At 51.7% G+C, this 15237-nt stretch overlaps 3 protein-coding genes and 1 pseudogene across 4 annotated transcripts; 2 read left to right on the plus strand and 2 right to left on the minus strand.

The window, feature by feature from the left end:
- Positions 1-189: 189 nt before the first annotated feature.
- Positions 190-504, minus strand: LOC308181454 (feather keratin 1-like; the record flags this gene model as incomplete). Its single annotated transcript, XM_080564773.1, has 1 exon — positions 190-504. One exon carries the CDS (start codon positions 502-504, stop codon positions 190-192), a length of 315 nt encoding a protein of 104 aa, XP_080420899.1.
- Positions 505-2994: 2490 nt separating this feature from the next.
- Positions 2995-4144, plus strand: LOC308181576 (feather keratin 1-like; annotated as a pseudogene). Its single transcript, XR_013956156.1, has 2 exons — positions 2995-3009; positions 3356-4144. The product of XR_013956156.1 is annotated as a feather keratin 1-like (transcript).
- A 6562-nt stretch (positions 4145-10706) lies between these two features.
- On the minus strand, positions 10707-11727 carry LOC308181561 (feather keratin 1-like). Its single transcript, XM_080564948.1, has 2 exons — positions 11616-11727; positions 10707-11254 (listed from the first exon to the last, which is right to left on the minus strand). The coding sequence occupies exon 2, from the start codon at positions 11231-11233 to the stop codon at positions 10919-10921; it is 315 nt and encodes a 104-aa protein (XP_080421074.1). The 5' UTR covers positions 11234-11254; positions 11616-11727; the 3' UTR covers positions 10707-10918.
- Positions 11728-14109: 2382 nt separating this feature from the next.
- On the plus strand, positions 14110-14436 carry LOC308181455 (feather keratin 1-like; the record flags this gene model as incomplete). The annotated part of the gene is made up of 1 exon (XM_080564774.1): positions 14110-14436. The coding sequence occupies one exon, from the start codon at positions 14110-14112 to the stop codon at positions 14434-14436; it is 327 nt and encodes a 108-aa protein (XP_080420900.1).
- Between the last annotated feature and the right edge of the window lie 801 nt (positions 14437-15237).

The raw sequence follows: 15237 nt of genomic DNA on the forward strand, positions 1-15237 counted from the left end.
GGGAGAGTGGAGGAGGGGTAAGGCATGCATGGGCTGAGTTTTCCGAGAGCCCAGGCTGGACCCATCCTTACGAAATGGGTGGTGGGGTAGTTTGGTACCTCTTAACACAGCAAGCCAATGGTCTGTGCCCAGTCCACTACCAACTTCTGGGTCCCTGAGGGTCTTTCTCCAGGGCCATTGCCAGCAGCTTTAGCAGGGGAGACACCTTGTGCCGCAGTAGCGGCTGCCAAAGCCAGAGAGGCCAAAGCCTCCGGAGGAGATGGGCACTCCCTGAGAGCTGAGGATGCTGCCAACAGCAGCGGAGGTGGAGGATCCCACGGCGGTGTTCTGCGGGAAGGAGCTGAGGATGGGGCCGGGCAGGGTCACCACCACGGGAGAGGGCTGGATGAAGACGTTGGAGTCCTGGCACTGCTGGACACAGGGCTCATTGCAGCTGTTGGCCAGCGGGGTCGGGCCACAGGGTCCACATGGCAGGCACGGCAGGCACTGGTTGTAGCAGGACATGTCTCGGGGCAGGAAGTGTACCTGGTGGGTGAGAGGGCCTGGAGGAGCATTGGGGTGAGTGAGGAGCATCCTGCAAGACCACCAGCGAAGAGCCATAGCTAATTGTATTTGGGGAGCTGGCAGCTGTGTAATAAGGCTCACAGCGTTCTCCTTCCCTTTCTCCCCAACAGCCTTGGTTAGAATGTCCAGGCCCAGGAAGATCCCAGCTTAGCCCGTAATTTCAGAAACATCTCAGACAAGCCCAACTTCTCTCCACGACACACCTGCCTTACCTCTCCCATAACTAGTGACCCCAAGACCCAAGAGGATCAAGTCAGAGTCATGTGCTAAGAAATCCACTAGGGTGAGGAGGTGGAGTAAGGGCTTCAGACTCACCTCGTTCCCAGGGAGATGGAGGAGAGAAGACTAGATGAGAGAGGGAGTAGATGGGGCCGCTTTTATACGTCTCCTGCACCACCCCAAGCCCACAATCACTCTACATGGGCCATAATTTTCAAGCAGACTCACCTCAAATGCAAAATATCTTAGCTAATGGCACAGGTTCTGTTTCAGTTTCCTTCAACTCTGTCATTTCATTTCCTCATTTCTGACATGCCTATTGTACCATACAGGCTACTTTCTACTACTGGTAGGAGAGTTCAAAGGAATACCCCAGCAGGATCATATCAGAATGGGCAGAAAAGTGCAACAGAGTGGTTGCATTCAGGCAGAGGACAGGACATGGCTTGGTGCACTTTCAGGGAATGGTTGGTGATGAGTTTTGCAGAAAGAGGCCCTGCTCCTCATGGAGCTGCAATCCTCAGCAGAGAACCCAAGGTCTTGTTCATTAAAGATGCTCCACAAGCTTCTTTCTCCTCCCTCCCTCATGGCTCCATCCAACGGTCACCGGTCTTTGCCTCCCCAGGCATCCAGGCTGTGCAAACACTTTCAGCTGTCTGCCTTGATGCCATTACCACTTCCATTAACTAGGCAGAAGACAGAAACCTGGGGCAGGGCTGCCATAAGTGGAGACCTAGACAGGCTGCAGGAATGAGCCCACAGGAACCTCATGGCATTCTAGAAGGACAAAAGGCAAGTCCTGCACAGGAGGAGGAACAAGCTCTTGCAGCACTACAGACTGGGGACTGAACTACCCTCTGATCCTGGATCCCCTGGACCTCCTCTGAGTAGATCTGCCCCCAGGGCAGGGTCAGACATGGGCGGTGGGAGGCAAGGGACACACAGGCCTCACCCTCCTGGCTAAAGAGATGGGGCTATGTGTAGGAGCTCTCTTGAGTGTTTTGTGGAGAGAAAGAAAGGGTTGCAGAAAACATCTCCCCCCTGGCTGGGTCTCGTCTCTGGGTCCCAGGCAATATGCCTTCTCCTAGCATTAGAGCTTCAGCCCGCCTCCTCCGCCATGTCCCAAAGCCCTCTTCAGGCAACAGCACAAACCAGCACCACTAGGGAGGTAAGGAAGCTCCCCCTCAACAAGCGAGGGCTGGCAGGAACCGGCACTGCCACACAGCTGGGCATACTTAGGGAGGGGACTTGCTCACAAGGGCCCTGGCTACAGAAACATCTCCCAGACTCCAAGGAGGCAATGCATCCCTGCTGCATGAACAAAGCTCTTCCCTGCCCTGCAGACATGGGAGGCAGCTGGAACACACCCCAGGAGGGCAAGGGAATGCCTTCAGCAGGCCAGCTTCCTGGGAGAGACTCTCCCTGCCCAGGGCAAGTCATGCTCTAATTTGGGATTGGCCACGTGCCACGCTTCTGGCGTGAAGCCAAGCCAGAATGCCTGCTGTCTGCAGGCCTGAGCACCATGCATGCCAAATCCCCCTCTGGCCAAGCAGCTCCATGCGAATCCGAGCTCGAGCTGTGCCATGCTCCAGGCAGCCCCAACAGCCATTACCCTGAAGCATGACCTTCTGGCCAATACTCTCACAACTTGGGCATTTCAAAGCTGCAGTACAGCCCATCTGCCTATGCAGGCAATGAGCTGTGACTATTGGAGTAGGCTGGGAGCCAGGCCAGCAGGAGAAGGATGCTCCTTGTCCCTTGGTAAAGGAGCTTTCGGGCTTCTAGAAGGGCACTCCAAAGAAAGGAGGATATGTGCGCTTTCTATCTAAGCGGGTCTAATTGTGGTGAATGCATTTCCACAGGGACAGGTACCATGCTCTCCAGAACTTAGGACTAATATACTGTCCCTACTGATGTGTTCCTCCCAGGGGAAATGCTTGACCTCTTATCCTTGTACTTGAAAGGAGCCTTTGCGGCCAAATGGTCAGGTCAGAAATGAGGAAATGAAATGACAGAGTTGACAGAAACCAAAGTACAATCTGTGAAACCAAAAAACGACCTGTGCCATTAGCGAAAATATTTTGCATCTGAGGTGAGTATGCTGGAAAAATACGGCCTTCATAGAGTGATTGAGGAGCCTGGGGCAGTGCAGGAGAGGTATAAAAGACGGCCCATCTCATCACTCTCTTCATCCACTCCTCTCGCCTCCATCTCTCTGGGATCAAGGTGAGTCTCAAGATCTTTCTCTTCCTCTTCATCCCTGGGGATTTCTCTGAACATGCCTGCACCTTTATACTCTGCTGGGTCTTTGGGTCTCTAGTTCTGGGAGAGGGAAGGGCTTAGCAGGTGTGGCATGAAGAGAAGCTGGATCTTGGTTGAGGTGTATCTGAAGCTATGGGCTAGATGGGGGGCTTCGTCAAACTGGATATTCTTGCCAAGGACATTGGGGCCAAAGGGAAGAAGAACACTGAGGGCCTCCTTTCACAGCTGCCAGGCCCCAAAACAGCATGTGCCATGGCGTTCCTGGGGTGGGCTGGCAGGCTGATCCTCTCTCACCCCCATGCTCCTCCAGGCCCTCTCTCTCACCAGGTGCGTCTCTAGCCCAGAGACATGTCCTGCTACAACCAGTGCCTGCCGTGCCTGCCATGTGGACCCTGTGGCCCGACCCCGCTGGCCAACAGCTGCAATGAGCCCTGTGTCAGGCAGTGCCAGGACTCCAATGTCTTCATCCAGCCCTCTCCCGTGGTGGTGACCCTGCCCGGCCCCATCCTCAGCTCCTTCCCGCAGAACACCGCCGTGGGATCCTCCACCTCCGCTGCCGTTGGCAGCATCCTCAGCTCTCAGGGAGTGCCCATCTCCTCCGGAGGCTTTGGCCTCTCTGGCTTTGGCAGCCGCTACTGCGGCACAAGGTGTCTCCCCTGCTAAAGCTGCTGGCAATGGCCCTGGAGAAAGACCCTCAGGGACCCAAAAGTTGGTAGTGGACTGGGCACAGACCATTGGCTTGCTGTGTTAAGAGGTACCAAACTACCCCACCACCCCTTTTGTAAGGATGGGTCCAGCCTGGGCTCTCGGAAAACTCAGCCCATGCCTGCCTTACCCCTCCTCCACTCTCCCCTTTCCCACCTGTGTCCTTGTTGCTCAGTGCTGCTCCACTAGGCTCTGGGTCTGACAACGTCATCCTAGAGAGGACCTTCTGTCTCTTCTCTCTCAGTGGAGTGGGCAGATGGGCAGATGGCGGGATGCCCACCATGGCCACACAGTTGACGCTCTCATCTGCCCCTTGTGCTTCCTGCACTGGGGACTCCTCCCCTATCAATTTTGTTTCCCACTTTTGACTCATTAAAGTTCTACTGCATCCCAGCTTGTGGCTCTTTATCATCCTTTTCCCTGAAGACCGTTTCCCAGAGTTCCCTGGGAAAGACATGTTGCTCAGTGGTGGGTCTGCGGGGGGGTGTTGTTGGCAGTTGTGCTGAGCAATACTTAATAGAGGCCTGCAGTGTGCCGGCTTTGTGATGCATCATTTTACCTTCTAGTTTCTAAATGTATCTGTTTAGGGATGGTGTCCTGATTTTGGCTGATAGAGAGTTAATTTTCTTTGTAGTGGCTGCTGTGTGCCATGTTTTAGATTTAGGCAACAAATAATGTTGATAATACCCTGATGATTTAGTTTTGGCAGGACAGTTATTACACTAAGTCAAGACTTTTCATCCTCTCATACTGCCCTTCCAGTGGGAAGTCACAGAATCATAGAATATCTGAGTTGGAAGGGACGCACAAGGATCATCCAGTCCAATTCTGGGTCCCCAGAGGACCACCAAAAATAAATAAATAAATAGATAAATAAATTTAAATCAGATCATGTGTCTAAGAGTGTTGTCCAAATGCTTTTTGAACTCTGTCTGGCTCGGTGCCATGACCGCTTCCCTGGGGAGCCTGTTCCATTATCAGACCAATTTCTTGGTGAAGAACTTTTTCTTGATATCCAGCCTAAACTTCCCCTGTCACAACTTCAAGCTGTTCCCTTGTGCCCTATTGCTGGTCACCAGAAAGAAGAGATCAGTGCCTGCCTCTCCACTCCGCCTCATGATGAAGTTGTAGACTGCAATGAGGTCTCCCCTCAGCCTGCTCTTCTCTAGATTGGTCCAAGTGACTTCAGCCACTCACTATGTCTTCCCCTCTAGACCCTTTACCTTATTTGTTGTCCTCCTTTGGACACTCCCTAACACCTTTATGCCTTTCTTATACTGTGGCACCCAAAAGTGCACACAGTACTCCAGGTGAGGCCACACCAGCATAGAGACAGCAGCAAGACAATCACTTCCCTTGACCACCCTGTGATACAGTCGGCCCTCCTGGCTGCCAAGGCACACTGCTGGCTAACGTTCAGCTTGCTGTCAATCAAAACCCCCAAGTTGTTTTCTGTGGGGCTGCTCTCCAGCATCTCATCCCCCACTCTGAACTTATAACCAGGGTTGCCTCTTCCCAGGTGCAGGATCCAGCACTTGCTCTTTTTGGTGGTTCATATTGTTGGTGATTGTCCAGTTCTCTAATTTGTCCAGATTTCTCTGCAAGGCCTCACCACCCTTGACAGAGTCAATGTCTCCACCCAATTTGGTATTATCCACAAACTTGCTCAAAAAACCTTCAAGTCTTTCATCCATATCGCTTATGAAAACATTGAAGAGGACTGGTCCTAAAATGGAGCCCTGGGGAACCCCACTGGTGACAGGTCGCCAGCCTGATGTAACCCCGTTTACAAGAACCCTCTGGGCCTGACCCATCAGACAATTGTTCACCCATCTTACTAACTTTTTATCTTACTGTATTCTGGTCATTACATCAACTGGCTTCCCTTGGTCAACTAGCTGAGAGATCTTGTCATAGAAGGAAATTAAGTTGTTAGACATGACCTTCCCCTAGTGAACCCATGTCGGCTCTGACCAATGACCGCGTTGTCCTTTAGGCATTTTTCAGTAACTCCCAGACTAATCATCTCCATAATTTTACCAGGCACTGAAGTGAGACTGACAGGCCTGTAATTGCCAGGATCTTTCTTGCCCTTCTTGAAAAGGGTGGGGGTGTAGAGGAAGCTGAGAGGAGCTACAGCCAGAACAAATGACCCAAACTGGCCAAAGAGATGTTTCATACTATATGATGTCATGATGGACAATAAGAACTGTGTGGGATGGCTGGCTGGGGAGACACGATTGCTCAGGGACTGGCTGAGCATTGGATGATAGGTGGTGAACAATTGCATTATAAATCACTTCTTTTATACACTTATATATATAGTTCTCATTATTATTATCTTTATTTTCCCTTCCATTTCTATCCTATTAAAGTCTATTTATCTCAACCCATGAGTTGTTTGTTTGTTTTTTTCCTTCTGATTCTCTCCCCCATCCTACTTGGCAGGGTAGGAAGAGAGTGAATGACTCATTGGTGCTTAGCATTCTGCCAGTTTAAACTGCAACAGGAGTGCAAAGATAATGACAGATTTAAGCGCAGATAATGACAGATCTGACCGGACTGTGTTAAAACAAGATTTGTTATAAACATGATATTAGTTTAATAGTTAGTGGTTGCAATGTTGATTTTTTGTTGTTGTTGTTTTTCACAATGTTGATTTATGTGCTTCCAAGGTTATTTTTCTTAATTCCTTTCTTTTTGTTTATTATCTCTGGTCCTGGCCTAAGTTTGTTTACGGTTCTGCCAGTTTGTATATAGCATGTGCTCATATTACTCTGACTGTGAACTTAATCCAGTATTTGTACTCAGTATGGCCATCAGTTTAGCACTTCAGGAGTCTTACTGTAGAAACTATTAACAAGGACACCCTTTACTCCAGGTGAGTTGAAATGTTTTTTAAAATTTTTGAATATTCTGGGCATGTTCAAACTAGCAGGATCCTATTGCTATGTCTCCTACATGTGTTTCCACATGTCTGTAGCTAGACAACTATTTAAAAATTCCACCCAGAGATCTGCCCTGAGGCAGGATGGTTATGAGTGACAAGGTACGTGGGAGGATATGGGCAGGTATTTATCAAGATTGTCACCTCCGGTGGTTTTGAAATTCACCTCTGAACAAATGCGGAATCCTAAAAAGCTGATGAAATATTTTAAAATGGTACACCCTGATCCTGGAAATGCCAGAGATTTACAGCTTGCTGCACAGTGCTGGGGTCTGGCCTGTGCCTATCAAACAATATTCAATACTATTCAGAACCTTCAAAGGGAAGAAAATCTCTCTGGATCTGATCCAGTCCCTGCAACAGTCTCTGCAGCTACTCCAACTGCCACTCCAACCCTCGTGACAGACCCTGCAGCTGAACAAGAGAATCAAACTGTGCTGGCATCAGTTGCCCCTATATGTAAGACAAAGCAATGTATGCAAAAGTCAGCTCATTTAGTAAGGAAAGAAACTCCTACTCAAAAGGGAAGGAGGAAGAAGAAGACGAGGCAGGCTTCTCTGAAGCAGGACTATCACAGGAACAGGAAGAGGAAGATGTCGTAAAAGCACCAGTAACCACCAGGTCCCTATCCCTGGGTGATCTGTAAGATGATATGCAAAAAGATTTCAGCCATCATCCAGGTGAGCACATTGCCAGCTGGCTGCTCCAATGCTGGGATACTGGGGCCAGTAGCCTGGAATTAGAGCCAAGCAGCTGGGATCCCTTTCTAGGGAAGGGGGAATTTACAAAGTGATTAGAAAAGGGGCACGATCCTTTAGTCTCTGAAGGCTACTCCTGTCAGGTGTGAAGGAAAGAGATTCCTTCAAGGAAGATGCTGTATGTCACTGTGGTGATTTTACCCTGCTGGACAGCTAAACACCACAACTGCTTTCTCACTCCCCCTCCTCAAAGGAAAAGAGGGAGAAAATATGATGGAAAGGACTCAAGGGTTAAGATGAGGACAGAGAGATCACTCACCAAGTCTTGTCATGGGCAAAACAGACTCATCAGAGTAGGCAGATTAATGTAATTTATTACCTATCACTAGCAGAGTAGAACAGTGAAAAAACAAAAACAAACTAAAACACCTTCCCCCCACCCTCTTCTACATCCTTCCCCCAAGCAGCGCATGGGAACGGGGAATGGTGGCTGTGGTCAGTCCATAACACTTCAACTCTGCCGCTCCTTCAAGGTGACTCTGCCCCTGCTCCAGTGTAGGGTCCCCCCATGTGTTGCTGTCCTTGCCAAACTGATCCTGCATGGGCTACCCACAGGCAGCAGCTCTACAAGAACTGCTCCAAATATGGGTCCATACCACAGGGTCCATCCATCACAAGCAAACTGCTCCAACATGGGTCCCCCACAGGCAGCAGCTCCCCCCAGATCCCCTGCTCCTGCATGGGCTTCTGTCCATGGGTTTCAGCTCCAGACTGGGGCCTGCTCCTACAGGGGCTCTCCATGAGCCACAGCCTCCTTCAGGCCACATCCACCTGCTCCACTGGGGGCTGCAGTGTGGAGATGTGCTCCACAGTGACTTCAGAATATCACCAGAAGAGGAGGTGACACATGCTGAAGAAGCCCCTCTGTATAACAAACTACCAGAAAATGAGAAGCAATATGCTCTGTTCACTGATGGGTCCTGTTGAATTGTTGAAAAGCATTGGAGGTGGAAGTCTGCTGTCTGGAGTCCTATACAGCAAGTTGCAGAAACTGCTGAAGGGCCTTGAAAAGCAAGTCTTATGGTGACATGGCACCCCAGAAAGAAGTGAGTTGGACAATGGCGCTCATTTCTGAAACAACCTCACAGACACCTGCGCCAAAGAGCATGGCATTGATTGGGTATATCACATCCCCTCTCATGCACCAGCCTCTGGGAAAATCAAATGATACAATGGACTGTTAAAGACTTTACTAAGAGCAATAGATGCTGGGACATTCCAACATTGGGATACACATTTAACAAAGGCCCCCTGGTTAGTCAACACTAGACAATCTGCCAACCAAGCTGGCCCGGCCCAATCAAAACTGTTACATACTGCAGGAGATAAAGTCCCCATAAATAACATGCTGGGGAAGACAGTCCGGGTTATTCCTGCCTCAGGCAAATGGAAATCCAACCATGGGATTGCTTTTGCTCAAGGCCCTGGGTGCACTTGGTGAGTAATGTGGAAGGATGGGGAAGTCCAACATGTACCCTCAAAGAGATTTAATTTGGGGTGAGAATAGCCAATGATTTGAATTGTATTATTTTAATTGTTATAGTATTATATAGTATTATATACTGTATGCCATTGCTACTATAGTCACTATAAGTTACATCAATGGTATTACAGTAAGAGTCATCCAGAAGAATGAATATTGATGGAACCGAGTGAAGTACATCAGTGATAGAACCAGACAAGCGCAGCAGTGATGAAACTAGAGCTGGCTTCTGCATGCAACAATTCATCCCCATACACCATCTCTTCTGCCCCAAAGGACTCTTATGAAAGATGGAGCCCAAAGTCATGGACTAAATAAACTCAACGGACACTTTAGAAGGATGGTCCATAGGCTAAGGGAGTGACATCAGTGTGTAAATATCAAAAGGCAAGAGAGCTGGAAATTAATTAGGATGTAATAGAAAGCACAGGACCTGAGAGTGACGTAAATGGTATGAAATAAGGGGTGGATATTTTCCTGGTTTTGGCTGGGATAGAGTTAATTTTCTTCATAGCGGCTGTTACATGCCATGCTTTGGCTTTAGGAAAAAAATAATACCGATAACACAATTATATTTTCAGTGTAAGCACGTGGTCTCGTCTCTTTAGCCATGCACTGGCATTCTGTTGAGCTTGGTTCTGTCTTCTTCAGGACCTCACTGTAGCTACTCCAAAGGTGCTCTATGGTCTCCAACCAAAACCTGATCTTCCTAAGGAAAGCCTGTAACCCCAGACTCTCCTCATTACCGAATTGCTCTGGCTACCTGAAAATCCTGGACAACATCAGCAAAACTCATTCTACTTGAACAATGTATTTCTTGAAACAGAGACCAAAATTGGGCACAGTGCTTTAGCTGCATTTGGAGGAGTGCTGAGCAGAGTGGGATTGTCACCTCCCTTCACCTCCTGGCTACACTTCTGTTCATACAGCCCAGGATGTCATTGGTGTCCTCGGTGTCTCGGAACACTGCTGGGAGTCACTTCTCTTTGGTTGGGTTTACCACCCAAGCGACATTTTATGGGCCAGCTTTTCATCTGCTTCCATAAAAAGGCTGCAAGATAGATGATGTTGCATGAGGGTGGGCTGGCAGGAAGGCATTTGCCAAACTGGGCTCTGGGTACTATGTTGGGGAGCTCATGGATGGATCTTGGAGACATTCAGCCAGCACCTGCTGCCTCTTCTCTTCCCCTCAGTCTCTCCCTGCCTCCCTCTTCCCCACAAATTTTTCCAGGAAGCTCTGGGAACAGATGGAAAGAGTAGGAGATGGAGGACATGCACACCTTCTGAGCCTGTGTGGTGGGCTGACCCCAGAAAGCATTTAAGCACCCATAACCCACTCACTCACACTATAACTACAGCAGGGTACGGGAGAGGGTTGGAAGACCAAGAGTGAGAAAAACTCCTGGGTCAACATAAAGATAGCTGCTGTCCTCCCAGGGCTTCCTGCAGTTCTGGCTCCTCACTGGAGGTCAGCAGTGGCCACATGCCACCTTCAGCAGGATGTGCACCAAGGCCGAGATGGCGCGCCAAGACAGAGAGGCAGCAAAGCTGGGCCTGATGGCCAGGGGCCCTGCAGAACTCATGGGCACCTCCCTCACATGTGAGTGACTGTGCTTTCCCAAGGGGCCCTACCGCAAAGGGCCTCACCCTTTGGGAAATGTGAATGGTCCCCACGTGTCCCACATGCCCCCTGACGTCCCCAGAGCATTGGTCCTGACAGTTGGTGTCTGGAGTGTCTGCAGGGGAAGGACAACTCAGAGGCACAGGCTGGGATGCAGCAGAACTTTAATATTCAAGTCAAAAGAGGGAAACGAGGTTGCTCCGAGAGGAGGCCCTAGTGCAGGAAGCCCCAGGAGCAGATGAGAGCGTGCACTATGGCTGACCCCATCCTTTCTAAAAGGGGTGTTGGGGTTGTTTGGTCCGTCTGAACACAAGAAGCCAATGCTCTGTGCCCACTCTGCTACCAATTTCTGTGGTCCTTTAGCAGGGGAGGCACCTCCTGCCACAGTAGCGGCTGCCAAAGCCAGAGAGGCCAAAGCCCCCGGAGGAGATGGGCACTCCCTCGGAGCTGAGGATGCTGCCAACGGCAGCGGAGGTGGAGGATCCCACGGCGGTGTTCTGCGGGAAGGAGCTGAGGATGGGGCCGGGCAGGGTCACCACCACGGGAGAGGGCTGGATGACAACGTTGGAGTCCTGGCACTGCTGGACACAGGGCTCATTGCAGCTGTTGGCCAGTGGGGTTGGGCCACAGGGTCCACATGGCAGGCATGGCAGGCACTGGTTGTAGCAGGACATGTCTCAAGGCAGGACGTGCACCTGATGGGAGGGAGGGCACAAAGGGGCACAAGGATGAGAGGAGCAACCTGCCAGCCCACCACTGGGTAGCAACAGCACATGCTGTTTGGGAAGCTGGTGGCTGTGAAAGGAGGCTCACAGCCTTCTCCTTCCCCTCGGCACCAACGTCCTTGATCAGAATATCCAGGCCCAGGAAGATCTCCACTTAGCCCATAGCTTCAGATACACCTCAGGCAGAACCAAGCTTCACTCCATGCGATACCTACTGCTCCCTTCCCTCTCCCATTTCTAGCTTTCCCAAGACCCAAGAGAAGATGAAGGGGCAGACATGTGCTAAGAAATCCCCCAGGATGAAGTGGAGGAGAAATGGCTTCAGACTCACCTTGATCCCAAGGAGATGGAGGTGACAGGAGTGGATGAGAGACTGAGGAAATGGGGCTGCTTTTATACCTCTACTGCACTGCCCCAGGCCCTCAGTCACTCTATGCAGGCCATAATTTTCCAGCATACCCACCTCAAATGCAAAATATCTTAGCTAATGGCACAGATTGTACTTTGGTTTCTGTCAACTCTGTCATTTCATTTCCTCATTTCTGACCTGACCATTTGGCCGCAAAGGCTCCTTTCAAGTACAAGGATAAGAGGTCAAGCATTTCCCCTGGGAGGAACACATCAGTAGGGACAGTATATTAGTCCTAAGTTCTGGAGAGCATGGTACCTGTCCCTGTGGAAATGCATTCACCACAATTAGACCCGCTTAGATAGAAAGCGCACATATCCTCCTTTCTTTGGAGTGCCCTTCTAGAAGCCCGAAAGCTCCTTTACCAAGGGACAAGGAGCATCCTTCTCCTGCTGGCCTGGCTCCCAGCCTACTCCAATAGTCACAGCTCATTGCCTGCATAGGCAGATGGGCTGTACTGCAGCTTTGAAATGCCCAAGTTGTGAGAGTATTGGCCAGAAGGTCATGCTGCAGGGTAATGGCTGCTGGGGCTGCCTGGAGCATGGCACAGCTCGAGCTCGGATTCGCATGGAGCTGCTTGGCCAGAGGGGGATTTGGCATGCATGGTGCTCAGGCCTGCAGACAGCAGGCACTCTGGCTTGGCTTCACGCCAGAAGCGTGGCACGTGGCCAATCCCAAATTAGAGCATGACTTGTCCTGGGCAGGGAGAGTCTCTCCCAGGAAGCTTGCCTGCTGAAGGCATTCCCTTGCCCTCCTGGGGTGTGTCCCAGCTGCCTCCCATGTCTGCAGGGCAAGGAAGAGCTTTGTTTATGCAGCAGGGATGCATTGCCTCCTTGGTGGAGTCTGGGAGATGTTTCTGTAGCCAGGGCCCTTGTGAGCAAGTCCCCTTCCTGAGCATGCCCAGCCGCGTGGCAGTGCTGGTTCCTGCCAGCCCTCGCTTGTTGAGGGGGAGCTTCCTTACCCGCCTCGTGGTGCTGGCTTGTGCTGTTGCCTGAAGAGGGCTTTGGGACATGGCGGAGGAGGTGGGCTGAAGCTCTAATGCTAGGAGAAGACATATTGCCTGGGACCCAGAGACGAGTCCCAACCAGGGGGAAGATGTTTTCTGCAACCCTTTATTTCCCTCCAAAAAACACTCAAGAGAGCTCCTACACACAGCCCCATGTCTTTAGCCAGGAGGGTGAGGCCTGTGTGTCCCTTGCCTCCCACCGCCCATGTCTGACCCTGCCCTGGGGGCAGACCTACTCAGAGGAGGTCCAGGGGATCCAGGATCAGAGGGTAGTTCAGTCCCCAGTCTGTAGTGCTGCAAGAGTTTGTTCCTCCTCCTGTGCAGGACTTGCCTTTTGTCCTTCTAGAATGCCATGAGGTTCCTGTGGGCCCATTCCTGCAGCCTGTCTAGGTCTCCCCTTGTGGCAGCCCTGCCTTGGATTGCATCAGCTGGCCCCCAGTTGCTGTCTTCTGCCTAGTTAATGGAAGTGGTAATGGCATCAAGGCAGACAGCTGAAAGCATTGGCACAGCCTGGATGCCTGGGGAGGCAAAGACCGGTGACCATTGGATGGAGCCATGAGGGAGGAGAGAAAAGCCTGTGGCGCACCCTTAAGGAATAGGAACCTCTGCTGAGGATTGCAGCTCCATGAGGAACGGGGCCTCTTCCTACAAAACACATCACCAGCCATTCCACAAAGTGCACCAAGCCATGTCCTGTCCTCTGCATGAATGCAACCACTCTGTTGCACTTTTCTGCCCATACTGATATGATCCTGCTGGGGTATTCCTTTGAACTGTCATACCAGTAGTAGAAAGTAGCCTGTATGGTACAATAGGCATGTCAGAAATGAGGAAATGAAACGGTAGAGCTGATGGAAACCAAAACACAACCTGTGCCATTAGCTAAAATATTTTGCACTTAAGGAGTGTCTGCTGGAAAATTATGGCCTGCGTAGAGTGACTGCGGGCCTGGGGTGGCGCAGGAGAGGTATAAAAGAGGCCCCGTCTCCTCACTCTCTTCATCCACTCCTCTCGCCTCCATCTCCCTGGGAACGAGGTAAGTCTGAAGGCCTTTCTTCCTCTTCTTCCTTGGGGATTTCTGAAATATGCCTGCCCTTTCATCCTCTGTTGGGTCTTGGGGCCACTGGCCATGGGAGAGGGAAGGGAGCAGCATATGTGTCATGCAGAGAAGCTGGGGCTTGGCTGAATTTCTCTGCAGCTGTGGGCTAGGTGGGGAGCTTCGTTGGACTGGACATTCCTGGCAGAGCCCTTGGGTCCAAAGTTAAGCCCATGGGGCTCCTTCCACAGCTGCCAGGTCCCAAAACACCATTTGCCATGGCTGTCCTGTGGTGGGCTGGCAGGCTGATCCTCTCTCACCGTCGTTATCCTCTGGGCCCTGTCTCTTACCAGGTACACCTCCTGCCCTGAGACATGTCCTGCTACAACCAGTGCCTGCCGTGCCTGCCATGTGGACCCTGTGGCCCAACTCCGCTGGCCAACAGCTGCAATGAGCCCTGTGTCAGGCAGTGCCAGGACTCCAACGTCTTCATCCAGCCCTCTCCTGTGGTGGTGACCCTGCCCGGCCCCATCCTCAGCTCCTTCCCGCAGAACACCGCCGTGGGATCCTCCACCTCCGCTGCCGTTGGCAGCATCCTCAGCTCTCAGGGAGTGCCCATCTCCTCCGGAGGCTTTGGCCTCTCCGGCTTCGGCAGCCGCTACTGCGGCACAAGGTGCCTCCCCTGCTACAGCTGCTGGTGATGGTCCTGGAGAAAGACCCCCAGGGACCCAGAAGCTGGTAGTGGACTGGGCACAGTGCATAGGGTTCTTGTGTTCAGGGTGGCCAAACATCCCCAACACCCCTTGGAAGAGCATGGGACTCTGGGAGAGCACGGTCCATGCCTGCCTTACCCCTCCTCCACTCTCTCCTTTCCCACCTGTGTCCTTGTTGCTCACCACAGCTCCACTGAGCTCTGAGTCCCACCACATGAGCCTAGAGAGGACCTTCTGTCCCTTCTCTCTCAGTGGAGTGGGCAGATGGACAGGTGGCAGGGTGCCCTCCGTGGCCACAGAGTGCATGCTCTCGTCTGCCCCTGGTGCTTCCTGCACTGGGGCATCCTCTCGGAGCAACCTCGTTTCCCTCTTTTGACTCGAATATTAAAGTTCTGCTGCATCCCAGCCTGCGCCTCTGAGTTGTCCTTCCCCTGCAGACGCTCCAGACACCAGCTGTCAGGACCAATGCTCTGGGGACGTCAGGGGGCATGTGGGACTCGTGGGGAACATTCACATTTCCAAGGGTGAGGCCCTGTGCAGTAGGGCCCCTTGGGAAAGCACAATCACTCACACATGAGAGAGGTGCCCATGAGTTCTGCAGGGCCGCTGGCCATCAGGCCCAGCTTTGCTGCCTCTCTGTCCTGGTGTGCCATCTCAGCCTCAGTGCACATCCTGCTGAAGGTGGCATGTGGCCACTGCTGACCTCCAGCGAGGAGCCAGAGCTGCAGGGGGCCCTGGGAGGGCAGCAGCCACACAGGTTCCTGGGAAGGGGCAGCAGGGGAGAGGGAG

The sequence above is a fragment of the Anser brachyrhynchus genome (genome assembly GCF_964034855.1).
Source record: "Anser brachyrhynchus genome assembly, chromosome: 22".
NCBI lineage: Eukaryota > Metazoa > Chordata > Aves > Anseriformes > Anatidae > Anser > Anser brachyrhynchus.